The sequence below is a fragment of the Anguilla rostrata genome, chromosome 11, assembly GCF_018555375.3.
Source record: "Anguilla rostrata isolate EN2019 chromosome 11, ASM1855537v3, whole genome shotgun sequence".
Classification (NCBI taxonomy): domain Eukaryota; kingdom Metazoa; phylum Chordata; class Actinopteri; order Anguilliformes; family Anguillidae; genus Anguilla; species Anguilla rostrata.
In genome coordinates this window covers 22,323,324-22,339,049 of record NC_057943.1, presented here as the reverse complement: position 1 = coordinate 22,339,049, position 15,726 = coordinate 22,323,324, and the positions used below count along the sequence as shown (strand labels likewise).

Below are 15,726 nucleotides of genomic sequence, written 5' to 3'. Positions count from 1 at the left end.
CTCCTAGCTGGGGAGGGGGTGTTCAGATAATACTACAAAGGCATCAGATAATACTACAAAGGCAGTTTGCAAGACGCGTATGAAATATATATTTCCTTAACTGAAGTACTGCTCGGAGTTGTCAGTTAAAGTGGATAAACCCTTACTGTGCCATTGTGATTGTGCAATTCTACAGACCATTTTCACAACAATTTCACATGTAACCACATACTTCATACAAGTGCTTTTTTATTTATTCACATATGCAGAAAATAAGACGAAACAAAGCAATGACAGTATATCTAAGCTGGCTGAACACAGATGAGGGAGGGGAAATGCTTCCCCAGCTAAGAAGCTTTCCACAACTAAAGCCCTCCAAATGGCGTAAAACGGATGTTCACAATAACCAGAGAAACATACAAAAAACAGCTTCCCATTCGTTCTGCAGACAGCTGTGCAGGACAGTTCTAGGCCAGGGGACCAACAAGTCCAAAATTCACTGTCGCCGTCACCGTCAATACTGGACCCTTTCCCAAAGTGCTGGGAAAATGGGTTGATGTGCTTAGTTTTTTCCAAGTGCTGCTTCAACGCTAAGATGTATAGGTGATGACATCAATCCACTTGCAGCATAGGAGCTCACACTGAGCATGCACTGATTGCTGCTCTGTCATATTTGCACCCTTCCAAATTAATCAAATTTTCCAGCCAAATCAGGAGAGCACAAAGACAGCTGTACTTTGAGAAACTGATAAAGATTTAAGCATTTTTGTAAGAAAGTTACCGCTTCCTTCTTGTGTATTTATTTAGTTAAACAACTTAATTTAAAAACCTTAAAAATACACAGTTCCAATGAAACCGAGTGAACCATGATTGCGGTTTCTGAGTTTGGTCAGTCAGTCGATCGTTTGCGCGTCCCGTGTAGCCCTGGCCTCCCAAGTGGCACAGCACTTTGCCTCTCTCCGTGACGAGGTCCCCGTGGAGTGGGGCCTTGCGCTCGCTCCTCGCTACACCAGCTGCACACTGGCGGCCTGCAGGTAACCCTGAAGGTACTGCAGGGCCTCGGAATTCAGGCTGGTGCTCAACATAGAAGGGACCTGCAACAGAATACCCAACACAGACCGTTACAACTCTTAAACTGCACCAAAGCACACCGCATTAAACCTACGCATTATGTATGAATACAATGCAGAAAAAATGATTCATTAAAATTCAGGCAATCCACATTTACTTAAAATGTGAAATAAAACACATTCTTTCCTCCTTAGCTTTGGAATGTCACATTGTATTTACTTTCTAATTGCCCTCTGTTAATTTAAGTGTGCGGACCAAATCAGCACACTCCTCAAAAACGTTCTGCCATTCACAGCCTCTCTCTACAGTCCACTAAGGCTGTCAAAAGTGCCATGAAATTGAGTTTGAATATTAGCTTTTGTAATTAGTTAGCGTTCGAATATATTCGAATATCATTTGCCTATAATTAACAAAAATAAGCTGCTTACAGTCGGGCGCAATATGCACGTGACGCTCCCTCTAAACTGGCCTGCGTGTTATTTTCCACAAGCGGGCAGTAGAATAGAGGATATCGGTGAACTTTCAAACTAGGTTACTACATCTGGGGCCTCATTTATAAAACGTATTTTAGATCAACTGTGTGGCGCGTACGTAGAAAATCACGTCTAAGTAGTGATTTATAAAATTTCAACATGACTCAATTTGACCGTGGAAACGGATGTGACTCTACGCCAGGACTTCACTTGACGTATGCACGCAAGTTCATTTTATAAATAAGCCCCCTGCAGTTTCTATAGCCTAATGCGCAAATAAATTTGCAAATGAAGCACTTTCCCGTGGATGTAATTTGCCACAACTCGGCATTTATTAATCACAATAATAGGGAAATGATTGTTTATAGGAAATCCCTGTTCATTTCAGCACACAAAAACTATTCAAACGGCTAATACCTGTAGCCTAAAACAACATAAATTACTTACTCGGTTTAGTTTGTTTAACTTCTTTTATCCAATTTTATCAAAATCTTCAGAACAGAAAGAAAACAGCCTGCCATGGGAACACTATTTAGCCTAAACTGTTAGCTGACCAGTAACGTTAGCACAGGAAATGAACTTTGCCTGCATGAACATGATTTGCAGCATGAAATTAAAGCCTGTATATTTATGTTACTTACAAAACGCGGAATCAGAAACGCGGGATCCAGAACTAATATTCGAATGTTCAAATTTAGGTTCGAAATTAAAAAAAAAAAAAAAAAAAAAGATTTTCGAATTACATTACATTACATTACAGGCATTTAGCAGACGCTCTTATCCAGAGCGACTTACACAATTTTTTACATAGCATTTTACATTGTATCCATTTATACAGCTGGATATATACTGAAGCAATGCAGGTTAAGTACCTTGCTCAAGGGTACAACGGCAGTGTCCTTACACGGGAATCGAACCTACGACCTTTCGGTTACAAGCCCAGTTCCTTACCCACTGTGCTACACTCCGTCCGAATAGTTTTCGAACATTTTTTCGAATATTTTTTGACAGCCCTACAGTCCACCAGTTGGAACTAAACTGCAAAGTCATTGTGTTGGAGGAATGAAGCTGCAGTCATTGTGTTGGAGGAGCGAAACTCATTACAGTAGGGAAGTTCCCGAATCCGAACGATATTCGGCAAAGTGTTTCATGCAAATTTGTTCAGTCTAAATTTCTTCCATATTATTCGCATTCGGAAGCCTACCCATATAGCTACAATCATGTGGAAAATAGCTATAGCCAACTGAAAACAATTTGCTTGACTAGCTTTTGTTAACGAACTTCAAATGGGAGGGGACGAGGTTTGTGTGTGCTCATGAGCTAGTTTTGTGGTATCACTCCCTGAATACACACAGTCGCCATGGAGAGAGCTCAACCTGTTTATAACCTACAATTAGTGCACTGCTATGCAAATTTAATTGGGGAGGACAGTTTAAGTAGCCTAGTTGCATTCCCAGTTTTTTTTTCCAGTGGGGTCTGCATGCATATTCTGAAACCTAAAGGAATACTATGCAGGATTTTTTAAACTATTGCTGTGGTCTCATTTACTATTACAGCAACTAGCGAGCTAGTAAACACTCCGCTGAAATCCGATCACAAACCACAGGTTCAGTAGCCACATCCACCTGTTCCCACACAGAAAAGGTACCGCCAGCGTTTTGTCAGCCATCTACTAGTTAGCCAACTTTTGGTATTTAACTATACTTGTTTTGCTACATGAATAGTCAAATTATTTCAAATTGTTTGCCAAGAAATTACTGAGTTGTACTGTCTGTTAGGCTATTTTCTCATGTTGCAGTTAGCAGCACAGTCATTGTGTTGGAGGAGTACACTTCATGTGCAGCTTGTGCTGGCAGACTGTTTTTACTTGAGTGGGATTGGGTCAATTCACTCACCCGTCCTGGGCATGCAGTGGACAGCTTGTGCAGGGACTGGGCAAGCAGAATTTTGGGGTTGATGACAGCATCTCCAATGGGGTCGTGCTCCTTCTTTCCAGCAAATGCAAGCTGAGAGAAGGCAGTCTGGTATCCAGGCGTATCCTCAATGTCGATGAAGTGCTCATCGTCAGGGATGCTGTCATCCTGTGGCAGCTCAAAGAGACCAATCAGAGCCTGCAGTAGGGGAGTCCTGTAAAACAGTGATGATCATCAACCCAGACTGTCAACGATACAGACTGCATTCAAATTGCTGTGTCCAACCCACAATGCATGTGCTCACATGCAGTCCCTTACCAGGAGGGTCACCAGAGAAAAAACGCATAAGGAAGGCATGGAAGCATGAGAAAAATCACGCAATTCAATCTGCTGTGACCACTCGCTTTTTACCTGTTAGTATGGGGATGCGCCTTTTTGCTACTGCCCGCTAAGTGCTAAACCATTCCCTCACCAGAGCTTGGTGTACTCCGTGTCCATCATGGCTGGACACTCCGTCAGCACTTTGGTGATGCCCACAGCGCAGATCTTCTTCTCCACCTGGCCAGAGACCTTCTGCACTTCCGGAATGACAATCTTCTCCAGCACCATGCTAAACATCCTGAGACGGGGCAGACAGAAAGGAAGCTCGCGTCACAACAATCACACACTGCTCAGCACCAACAAAAAAAACAAAAACCAAACAGGACAAGCAAGAGTACTGTGCTGCAGTCTGAATTATCCTCAATAAGAGCACAAGGCACCATCTGAAAGGCCAGATTTGTGCAATGGAACACAGGACATTAAGGACCTACTTCGGCTGTATGCTGTCAAATATCTCCTGCAGTGCGATTGCTCCATACTTCACACAGTACAGGTTGATAAACACCAGGAAACCTGCAGTGCAAACAGAAGACTGACATTCAAAAACACATATATCAAGTATGACATAGAGCTCAATGTTGTGGCAAACTGCCAGGCCAACTGGACTTGGAATGGTTTCAAGTCAATGGTGTAAACTTAATGACGTACTTTCCTTTCAACCCCAAATACATTTAAAAAAATGCCCAGTCACTACATCTGCACTTTGTCAGTCGTTATGCTGTGTCAAGCCCAGGCTAGACAAGTGCACTTTTCCTCATTAAGAATGAACTCACTCTTAATGAACTTTGTGGTCTTGGAGCTTTGCAGTCTCTGGAACAGCAGAATGAAGATCTGTTTCCTGTACTGAGTGATGGATTCCCTGCAGACACAGGACAAGGCTTTAAGACCACTGTGTATCCACAGTATGGCTGATGCAACATCAGTGATTACAAAATGCTAAATGTCTGGCAGCAAATTTCTGTTAAATATAAAATGCTACTCCATAAGGACATCCTTCACATCCTTCAAGATGTTCACTTTCCATGAAATCTATTTCACTGCATTATTTATGCAGTATGAAAACTGAAGTACGGTAAATTTATTCTCATAATTAATTTGAAAAAGGATCCCAGGTTTGTCAGGATAAAAGTGGCAGGTAAAGCACATTGGTGTGAGCGTGAAAGGTGAAGTTCACCAGTGAAAGTGTGCTGAAGGAGTTTACAGTTTGTACTTTGAATGATCTCATCACTCACGGGGGCATGTGCTCAATTATGCTGTTAAGCAGGTAGAAACCCTGGTGGTCATTGGTTTTAGAGGCGATGAGCTTCTGGAATACGCCAAGAAGTCCAGGCTGTGGGAGGGGTGGAGAGAACGCGAGAACTGAAACATGCTATTCTGCACAAGATACTGAGCTACCACTTAGCCGATCAACTCTGGTCTGCATTTTTAAGTAGAGATTAATTTGAAACCTTACTGAATACTTGTTTACGTGAGCAATGTGTAATCAAGACATAACATTTTTTTGGGGGGCGGAGGATAAAATCCGGTCTGTCTCAGGATTTATTCCAGACTAAACCAAAGAAAACGAGCAGGACTGAACAACAATGGCAGATATGCGACTTGTCCCTCCCACCCCTTCACAAGGTAGGGGACGCTCACAATCTTGTCGCCTGCATTGGCGGCGATGGTGGCACCCCCTTTCTCCAGGTAGGCCTGCAGCAGGCGGACCAGCGGTGGGATGTTTCCGGTGCGTTCCCACAGGACGGGCAGCAGGAGGTGGGGGAACAGGGCCATGTAGGAGGCGGGGATGGAGTCCGAGTGGATCTCCAGCAGCAGTGACATCACCTGGAACACGTACGGCACGAACTCTGCAGAAGGACGACAGGCCAAGCAAATGAGTCCTCCAGCTGGTCTCAATGCACCACCTCCTACCACACTAAAGCGGTATACAAACTGGAGCTTACAGTCCCCAATATAAATTACATTAATAAATCATTCTCCATATCATGACACCTACCATTCCCACTGTGCCCTAAACATTGAAACACAAGCATTCAATACATTTTATCCTCTGTTCATAATTTCATACAAAGACATTCATTTGATGAATACAACATTACTGGACACAAGTACAGATCATATTGGTTCTCACTTAATCCAGTAAATCTTCATGGGTGACAGATGAAAAGCAAAAATGTGCATACAAATGGTTTCTAAGGTTAATTCAGGGAATGCATTATATACTTTGGATTTACACGCTTTTTCGTTCAAATTTTTACATAGCATTTCATTGTATCCATTACAGCTGGATAATACTGAAGCAATGCGGTTTCCTCCAGGTACAACGCAGTCGTTCTGGGAATCGAACTGCACATGGTACAAGGCAGTTCCTTACCAGGCACACTCCCTATAAAAGTTGTTTGCTCCTACTAGCCTCGTCTGCATGTTTGGGCTGCGATATGCGGGCATGCGCTGGTGCAGAACGCGCTGCGGTTCCCTACCCTGCACGTCGTTCTGCAGGATCTCAGTGAAGACGGGGAAGAGCGCCTCCTCGAAGCTGCCCACGGTGGCGGGGTTGGCCTTGCAGGTGATCCTGACTGACAGGCACAGCGACTCAAACAGGTAATGGTTAAAGTGCGGCTTGCTGGGGTTCTGAAAGAGATGCATGCAGGTTCACAATAAACCAGTTAGCTTTAGCAGCTACCTTCTCTCGACAACCCAGCCTAAATTACATCTAGGCCACAGGTGTCAAACTCCAGTCCTAGAGGGCCGCAGTGTTGGCTGGTTTTTGGGGTGTTCTTGGCACAAGCGTTTCCTTTCAGTCATTGATTGGCTAAGGAATCCGTGTTCGCAAGGCCTTAATCGGCAGCTGAGTGAGAGGAAAACACAAAAACCTGCAAACACTGCGGCCTCCTCGGGATTCAATTTGACACCCCTGCTCAAGGCTAAGGGTGACCAACCCTACTTTTGGAGAGGTATAGAATATGCTGGTTTACAATGGTATTCAGAACGTAATCAATTAAAGCGGTTAATTAAGAGTCTGAACTCACATCATCTAGCTACTTGATGCGATCAAGAAAAGCCAATATTCTAAATACACTGTTGGGGTTTTAATTAAGTGATCTAAATTTCAGCCAAGTGACGAGAAAAACCTATTTCTTTATTTATTTATACACAGCACACCTAAACTTGTTTGATAAGTAAATGGTTAGAAACGCTATGCTGGACATCGAGAGCAAATGGGCGTGGCCTACCTTGCTAACCAGCAGGAGCTTGTGTGTGAGCTGGGTTATCAGAGTAGGGATGTAAGGCACAATGGCCTCCTGTAGAAGGGAGAAGCTCCTCATGATCGCTGCAGGGAGAAAGAGAACCAGCTTGAAATGTGAATTTAAAACAGGTGGAGAGAAGATTAGGAAAAAAAAATGAAAAACTGATTTGGGTATAAAGAACGGAGAAAGTGCGGGGCACCTTTCATGATGTACTCATTCTCGGAGGAGCCAGGCAGGGCGAGGGCCTTGAACAGGTTGGTGAGGAGCTGCTCTGTGAAGGGGGCCATCTCTGCTGCTGTGATACTGCAGGACACCAGAGACAGGAGGTCAAAGGCCAGCTGGAATCCACATATCTGACACAATGCAGACGTGCTGGGGGTTCAGTAGTCACTGTACTATGTGACAAGGTGCAGTACTCAGTGTAGATGTGTAAAGGGTGCAGTAGTGCATTATATGACAGTGTGCAGCAGTGCATTATGCGACAGTGTGCAGTAGTGCACTATGTAACAGTGCGCAGTACTCACAGTGTAGGTGTGTTGGCGCCCCTCATGGTGAAGAGCCTCTCGAGGGCATGGGCAGCGTAAGTGTGCTCCACTGTACTCTCCGCCTGCAGGTGAACTATCAGCAGTGGGATAGCCTGGAGGAGCTGCTCTTTCGGGAGCTGAGAGGGGAGGAGAGGGAGGGAGAACAGCAAGGGGGGGAAAGGCACAACTGAGTGAGAAAGAGGAAAAGGAGGAAACTTAACATTCAAACAAGTCAACAGCTTTTTAAGTTTTAAGAAAAATGTTCTACAGTCAAATACAATTTAAAATGTACCATGGCATTTAAAAGATGTGGCTAGCCAGCCTCCCCCCCGCACAAAGAGGGACCCAAGACAAACCCACTTACCTGACTCCTAAAGATCATGACGTATTTGATGGCATCTGCCTTTAATACTGGAAATTCATTAACTGAAAGGACAAAAACACACCTTTAAGATCTATTTATAATACATAATAGAACCTTTAGCCCACAATTATGTATTTCAATCAATTTCTGTAAAAACTTTCTATTCATTTCTTTGTCACTTAATGCTTGCAACTTTGCACCTTTTTAAAAATAAAAATAATAAATTTAAAATGGGGCACTTAAGAAAACCACCCATAAACAATAGAGACCTGGCTCTTCTTATTTTATTGTCCCGGGGGTAAAAAGCATCCTTACTATTGGATGACTTCAAATCTGTGAGGATGTGGTTAACGAAGAATTCTGTCAGATTCACCAGCTCATTGGCTTGTGTTATCCCATGCTGGAAAACAAAGGCATATAGAGATTAAATGAATACCAAATATTGTCCACATCATATAAAACCCCTGAACTGGTGTTTTGACTTTTCATGGTCATTTTCTTCTGCAAACTGAAAAACTATTATAGTCTATTTATAACCCATGTGACCAAACCTTATGTTGGGTAAACAGAAGACCGTGGGCATTCCTTATTTTGAGCATTCAAAAAAAATTTTAAATTTTTTTTTTTTTTTTAACTCCCCCAAAGCTTGTCTGTACCTTCTGTGTCTGGGCTTTGGAGGCTAGTGATGTCACCAGGTAGATGGCAGCATCCTTGTGTTTCCAGTTCACCCCGGGGTTCTTGGCATACTCCACCAGCATGGAGTTGACATAACCGGAGAATATTCCAGTGACAGGGCCCTCGAAAAACTTGCACAGGCCGCGCACCAAGTCACAGGCTGCCCTGCGCCGCGTGTCAATGTCTACAGAGGGGACACAGCACCAGGACAACTGAGAAACCGTACCGAACCCATCAATCACTGCCATTTCCTCAAAACATCTGGGCGGCTTATGTTGAATGTGTATGTACTTGACAAGGCTTGCTTCAGTTTAACACAACAACGTTCAACATTTTCAAAAGGGAGCCAACAAACAACAACCCCCCAATAAAAATAAAAAAAAAACTTCAAAATCCAGAGAATATAATCACTTTTGTGTTGGAAGTGAGTCAGGGGGAAAATAAAAATACGAAGAAATTCTAATGAATGCACACACACTTAGGGTATACCATGTGGTCCATTTGACACTAGATCTACAGGGCATTTCTTAGGGACCGCACTTGCATAGTAATTATTTTTAGAATCAATGTGCAGATGGCACACAATCCAGTCCTCTCTGTCATGAAGCATATTCGGTTCACCACTAAGCCCCTGACTATTTGGAATTTGCTATCCTGTTTCCTTTATTGCAGTGTTAAGCTCATCAAATGTTATAATAATCCTCAGCCAGAATAAATTAATTAAAAATGAAAGCCACAGGTGTGAGCTGCATTGCCATAGCGACGCACTGTGTTACCTGAGCCCTCCAGGTCCCTCCTGATGTACTCTTCAGAGTTGTCCTCAAAAGCCTCCTCATCAGCACCTGTGGAGGAGACAGACAAGAAATGAACTGTTAAAATTTGTGGGAGAAAAACAGCATGCCAATAAAATTTATTTTAGTAGGATGCCCCTTAAATGACATCATCTTACTGTCAGTTTCATGATAATCAGGTGAAAAATATGAAAAGTAAACAAAAAAAGCTGGCACAGTGCATTTAAACATGTGTGCATCTCCCAGTGGCCTGCTTTCAGAGCAGACATACAGCGTGCCATTTCCCCGAGTCTTGTGCTGAGTGATACCATCGACACTCACTCCTGAACTCCATGTTGGGAACGATGACCTTCTCACAGATGCTGGTCAGCGTGTTCTGGTCCTCAAACAGGTGCTTGTAATGTGGCCTCTCACACACCGATGCCAGGAACTGGATGGCATTGCTCACAAGCTAAACATGAAAAGAAAAGGCTTGAATAAGGCAGCGTTCCAGCTGTATCTCTAACACTGCCTCAGAGAACCACCCCAAACAGAATGGACATGAATGCTTAACAACGTTCGTCAGTCCTTGTTGCACACTGAACGAAATGTAGGAAAGCACGGCGACATGAACAAAGAGAGAGGGAAGGAGTGAGACCTCACCAAGTCGTATTTGACCTCCTGCCCAGTGGTGACCAGAAGGTTCCAGATGGCAGTGACGAATCTGGGCAGGTAGGGCTGGAACTCCTCATCATACTTCTGAGCATATAGGGCTGCATTATCACAGATCTGAGACTTCAACAGCTCCAGCAGGCCAGCCTCCTCTTCATCCTAGTTGGGAGGGGGCAATTGAAACAAATGAACGGGCTGAATGAAACGCAGCCCAAGCCATTTCAACTCTGCAACACAAAAACCATCTTTTAAAAAACTGCAAGAACAACGTGTTGAATAAAGGTTCTTGACCTGCAACACGGCAAAAGCAAGGGGCACAGTCCATGAGAAATATTCAAATATACACCATCTATGTATCTATTTTATATTAAAACCACCCCAAAAAATTTTAGTACACTTACATCTGTTTGGAGAAGCTTGTTATCTAAAGTCAATAAATTGTGGAAATTTGTCATCCATGTTTCCATGTTGTCTTCAAAAAATTCTGGAAGATCCTGAAAATGACATTTTAAAATAATAATAATAAATACAAGAAAACATGACATAATGCAAGGAACCAATTACAAACAAATTAATTTAAAGAAATGACATCATTTATTATAATAAAAATCCCTATCCGCATTACAGGATATTTCAGTTACAGCCGAAGGATGTTGCCAAGTTCCACAGCACTGTGCCAGTTAGCAAGCAGGAGACTCCCAGCAAATTCCAGGAGACAGACAGACAGACACTAACGTACTGCAGGGAGAAACTCACTTGGAAGTTGAGACTGTAGAAGAGTTTAGAGATGAGCGTGAGGGAGGAGAAGAGGACCTTCAGGGCGTTGACGTCCGCGGAGTGGGTATGACACAGCTCGATGGTTGCCTGAGAAAGTTGAATAACCACATAAACGGCCAAAAGGCAAAATAAATACGACCAAACCAAGCTGACTTCACATAACCAAACCCTTTCCAACTGCCATTCCAAAGCAAGGGCCATCTGGCCAATGTAAAACCGAAGCCATACTGCAGAGGCACTAACATTAGAATGTTTGCCATTATGTTCTGTGAAGGCACACCAATGATTGTGGTCTGAATGGACTTGTGCGATTTGATGAATGCTGGACAGGACATTCTCACACCCTATGTAGCATATACTAAAGACTGTGGGCCCATTGATTTTAACAGTAATGCTATGGAAGGCTAGACTCATCTGTGTGTGCTTGTTGGTGTCAGGCGAGATGGGCAAAATGAGTTAGTTAGGGTATGAACTCAGGGTGAAAAAAACTGAAACAATGGGCTGGTTTCACAGACACCGATCAAGCTTAGTCCCAGACTAAACTGAGTTTTGTATGGAGAATCTCCATTCTCCAATCTCCATGTGAAACTGGCAATATATACTTTTTTTAAATTTTATTTTTGGGAAACTGGGCAACCAACAGTTACACAGAAAAATTTTAAGCTATTGAAAGATAAGTGATCAATGGTTTCAATAAATGATGAACTGTGAAGGGACCTGAACTGCAGTGCGAAAGCACCTTAATTAGGCTACTGATTTCAGCCATTAAAACAATGCAATATCACAAATGTGTGGTCAAATGATACTGATGCTTAGTTGTTTCTAACCTATGCAGGGTCTGCATTACTCACTTTGAACAGCTCTGTCAGCGGTTGAGCAAATGTATCCAGTACCAGTTTAATCTCCAGCCACAGCTCGTTAGACTTGAACTCGTGGCGATACCTGAGAGAGCAACACAGGCTCAGTAAGAAGCCAAATCACTTGGACAGTACCACACTATCAAATTAAAGATGGAAGTGAATCAGTTGGTTCATAATTAGCAAAAGTATGGACACATGACAACGAAAACAAACACTTGGTAGATAATGAAGGATTCAAAGACAAAAAAGATAACTTGAGCACTGAAAAACTACTAGGCTGACAGTATCCAACTGAGAGCTCAACACTAAACAGCTATACCCAACAAAGACCTTTGCGAGTTAAAGGTATCTGCATCATAACATTTCTTTGAGAGGATTCAACAGCATGTGGGTTTCCATACCCTGGGGCCTGTGAAATTACTCATATGCATGTCAACTGCAATTTAATTGAATTACCCAACAAAAACATGCATGAACAGATGCATTCAAACACCACAGGGACTTTGCCGCTGATTGTGAAGCCATGGCCTGGCACGAGCCCCAATTAAACTGCGGCCGACAGTAGTGAACACTGCGGTTCTGCCCAGGGCACCCCTGACCTTTTGAAGAGGGAGTGAGCTGTGCGCAGGATCCCATTAATGATGTGGAAGTCACCGCTCTGGAAGCGGTTCACCATCTCAGTCAGCAGGTCTGGCCACTTCTGCGGGAAATCCTCTCTGCCAATAATACTGATGGCATCACTCAGCTGCAAAAGTAAACGGATGGGGGTGAGGGGACTGTTACACAGAATAAAGTTGTATGACCCAATAAATACTGGAAGGCTCTGGTGTCTGCAGGTCATGGTATTGTCTTCCAATAACACTGCATCGGTCTTTTTGCGGCCTATTCCTAAATTTCACCAGTATTTGACAAGTCATTAAATTGCAACCACAACGAGAAAAGACAAATTTTCATCTTGTCAAACCTGTTTCTGAATTTGCTCCGGACTGCTCAGCATCAAATTGACAATGTTGGCTTTGATGGCAGTTCGGTCCGCCTCTGAGATTTTGTTTGGTTCATCCTCTACCTGCAACAGAAAAGGTTACACGTATTGAGGCATACAAGTCATTCTCTTGAGTTAATACTGAATGAGATGCAGAGCTTGCGCCAAAAACCTGCCCCCAGATAAACTCACAATGCGCCAGTTCCTCTTGATGTAGTTCTTGAATGTTACGGCGGCGCACACGCGGATCACAGTGTCCTGGGACTTCTCCAGGAGTGTTAGCAGCAGGATTGGGTAGTTCTGGCTCCCCTCCACAGACTCCAAAAATTTCTCAGCTGGAGAAAAAAAAACAGCAAATCCCACATTTCTTTCATATTTCAGAGGCTTGGTAATGAAGCACACTTCACAAATGTCAAATGTAAGGTCCTATGAATTTGTTTCAAAAGGCATCCCATAGAGCCTCCCTTTATTACCTGGACGTCTGACGGCTGGATCGGGGTCTAATGTTTTCCGCAGAAACTCTGTCAGAGTTTGAAGGTTGGCATCAGTCAGCTCCATGGCCCCCTGATGAAAAATGTATTTACACTATAATATAACTATAAATATAAATACATAATGCAGTCACAAAATTATGATGCAAATGTACTTTTCTCATCTTGTAGATCCCTGCCACCCTCAATTCCTAGGTTGCCAACTACGGGCATTCAGCCTTATTAATGTACAGTATATCCTGGAGATATAAGATCCATTGGGGAATTGGGTGCTCGTTCGGAACTAGGCATTTCGATAGCCCACTGTTTCTATAACTGTTCATAAATAAACGAATCTTTCAGTGACTAAAAAAAAAAAGAAAACCCGAAAACGTGTTTACTGTAACGTTACACCATAATGCACCGTTATTTTCTGTTAGTTTCAGTATGCCGAAACCTGGAAAACTTTCACCCAGTTGCTCATGTTAGAATGACCCAATAGTTTGGCAAAGGAAAGTGCGACTTATTCCCGCATAATAATCACATTTTGTATCAGTGACAATAACAGAGAATTTATGCACTGCATAATAATATACGGAGCCAGAAACGGCACTATTGATTAGTCACTTTTTGGGTCATACCCATAGGTTCTACAAGCTACATTCTCTTTAGTCTACATCACGTGCCATACGATTTAGATGTACCAGAGGTATGGTGACGATTTTGTTTGCGCTTTAATTATCAGTTACCTAATTTAACACGCCCGGGCCAAAACAATACAAACTGCACGGCGAGGTCTGCTATAACATTAAGAACAGGTAGTTTTAACTTGCTCCATAACTGTCAACATGCTAGCTACAGTTACATACCTGCTGTAGCTAATGATATTCAGAGATGAATGGCGAAATTTTAGATTTAGCAACAACATGCAAAATTAGCATATTAAAAAAAAAATTCTAGCAGATACTAATAGCTGGCTAAAATAATTGCAGGACGCTTCAACAAAGCTGGCAAGATTTATCAGCGTGGCTACGATTCATTTAACGAAATCCGTTTATACTATGAGTTACCCCACCCTCAGAATGTTGTAAGAACACTAACGTAAAGCGTGGGCAGTCATTTTTGGACTGCGTTTTCAACTAGCTCTACCATGGAAATGTAGATAATTTGACTAACCATTCCGATTTACCTACGATTCGTAACTTACACCACATTCCGATTATGTTTGACGAAACATTTCACTTATACGCCGCTCATGTCTAACTATTTGAATCTGCGAGTCACAGCTAGATTAGCAATTGTCATGGAATGGAGAACACCCATTGACAAAACACTAATCACTAAATTAACAAACATGTACTTGCCTTGTTTGGAAGAGCTCAAACAAGGCTGAAGTTATACGGCGGGTTTTTTGACAAATGCCTAGCTAGCGAACCAAGTACATTACTAACGGTAACGTTAGCCAGCTATCTGGCCAAGTTGCACAGGCCCCAAAAGAGGCCCAACAATGCGATTTGCGATACTTCAAACGCCAAAGCAAACCACTGACCAAATAGCTACCGCTAGCTTTCCTCAAAATCAACCACTTTGTAAATAAATGTACAAATACTGTGTGTAAGGATAGAAAGGTAAGGGTATAAACATGTCCACTGTTTATGAATGGCCCGGGTGCATACGCTAGCTAACCGACTGGGGTATACCGATGTATGAACGTCTAGCCAGCTCGATAAGCTCAGCTAGCTAGTCTAAAGCAGCACGAGGCTAACTTTTGCCGGCAAGTTTGGGCAGATCCTTCTGCTTAGTGAAAATGTTAGTTACCCGCCTAACAACGTTACTGCTTTCTATGTGCATCACACTACTAGCTTGTGTGCTTGTACCTCAGGCCAGGGATGCATTCTACACTGTTTGATAGCCTCACACATTAGCCAGTAAATTACAGAGCTGTTCGCTTGGGTTATGTCGAATCCTTATGCTGCAAGACTGCTGTCTGGCTAACTAGCAATCATACCAGCCTAAAAATGTAAATCTGTAGAAGAATAACAACCTTTACTGTTGTTGTGGAAAATTAATTGTCTTGAGTTTCCTACCTTTTGCACTGAATGGTTATGCGAAATGCCACCGACGTGGGGAGAGACCGTCCACAATATAGCGGCTAGCCAACGTTAGTTCACCCGCTTTCAAAAATACCAGTTAACAGCGCGGTTACATCACTACGCAGCCGCAAACTGGATTGGGAGTCTCTGCTTTGATGTCATATCCGTTGTTATGCGCAGTGTCGCAGTGTTACTGCACCTCATTTCTATGTTCTGCACACATGCAGTCTTTCTATCAATACATCTTTACAATTAGCAAATTAAGAAATAATAATAGCGCTTATTTTAGCTCGAGTTTCACTTTAACTGCATGGGTTTATACTTCACTGATGATAACAATCAGAGGAATCGATCCTCATACATAATCCGAGCAGTGTCGATTAATTTCTAAATAAGATGTTTGTATTGTTTGGAGTTTTGGAGTTGTTAATGTAACCTGTCCTCCAGTTCAACCCTCAGGTCAATCTATGCTGA

General features: G+C 42.8%; 1 protein-coding gene across 1 annotated transcript; it reads right to left on the bottom strand.

Moving 5' to 3' along the window:
• Positions 1–211: 211 nt before the first annotated feature.
• On the bottom strand, positions 212–15,405 carry LOC135234305 (exportin-2). The gene is made up of 25 exons (XM_064298776.1): positions 15,247–15,405; positions 13,163–13,253; positions 12,882–13,024; positions 12,672–12,773; positions 12,307–12,452; positions 11,699–11,789; positions 10,827–10,934; positions 10,472–10,564; positions 10,062–10,229; positions 9,741–9,870; positions 9,405–9,470; positions 8,610–8,812; positions 8,269–8,353; positions 7,954–8,015; positions 7,590–7,726; positions 7,265–7,368; positions 7,051–7,148; positions 6,298–6,448; positions 5,456–5,664; positions 5,050–5,147; positions 4,591–4,676; positions 4,249–4,330; positions 3,909–4,055; positions 3,419–3,650; positions 212–1,073 (listed from the first exon to the last, which is right to left on the bottom strand). The coding sequence occupies exons 2-25, from the start codon at positions 13,245–13,247 to the stop codon at positions 984–986; spliced, it is 2,916 nt and encodes a 971-aa protein (XP_064154846.1). The 5' UTR covers positions 13,248–13,253; positions 15,247–15,405; the 3' UTR covers positions 212–983.
• Positions 15,406–15,726: the final 321 nt, after the last annotated feature.

Coding starts and splice junctions, on each gene's coding strand:
- LOC135234305 (XM_064298776.1), bottom strand. CDS start 13,247: ATGGAGCTGACTGATGCCAACCTTCAAACTCTGACAGAGTTTCTGCGG. Junction 10,565..10,826: donor TCTACAGTCTCAACTTCCAA/GTGAGTTTCTCC, acceptor TGTCATTTTCAG/GATCTTCCAGAATTTTTTGA. Junction 5,665..6,297: donor CCTGCAGAACGACGTGCAGG/GTAGGGAACCGC, acceptor GTCCTTCTGCAG/AGTTCGTGCCGTACGTGTTC.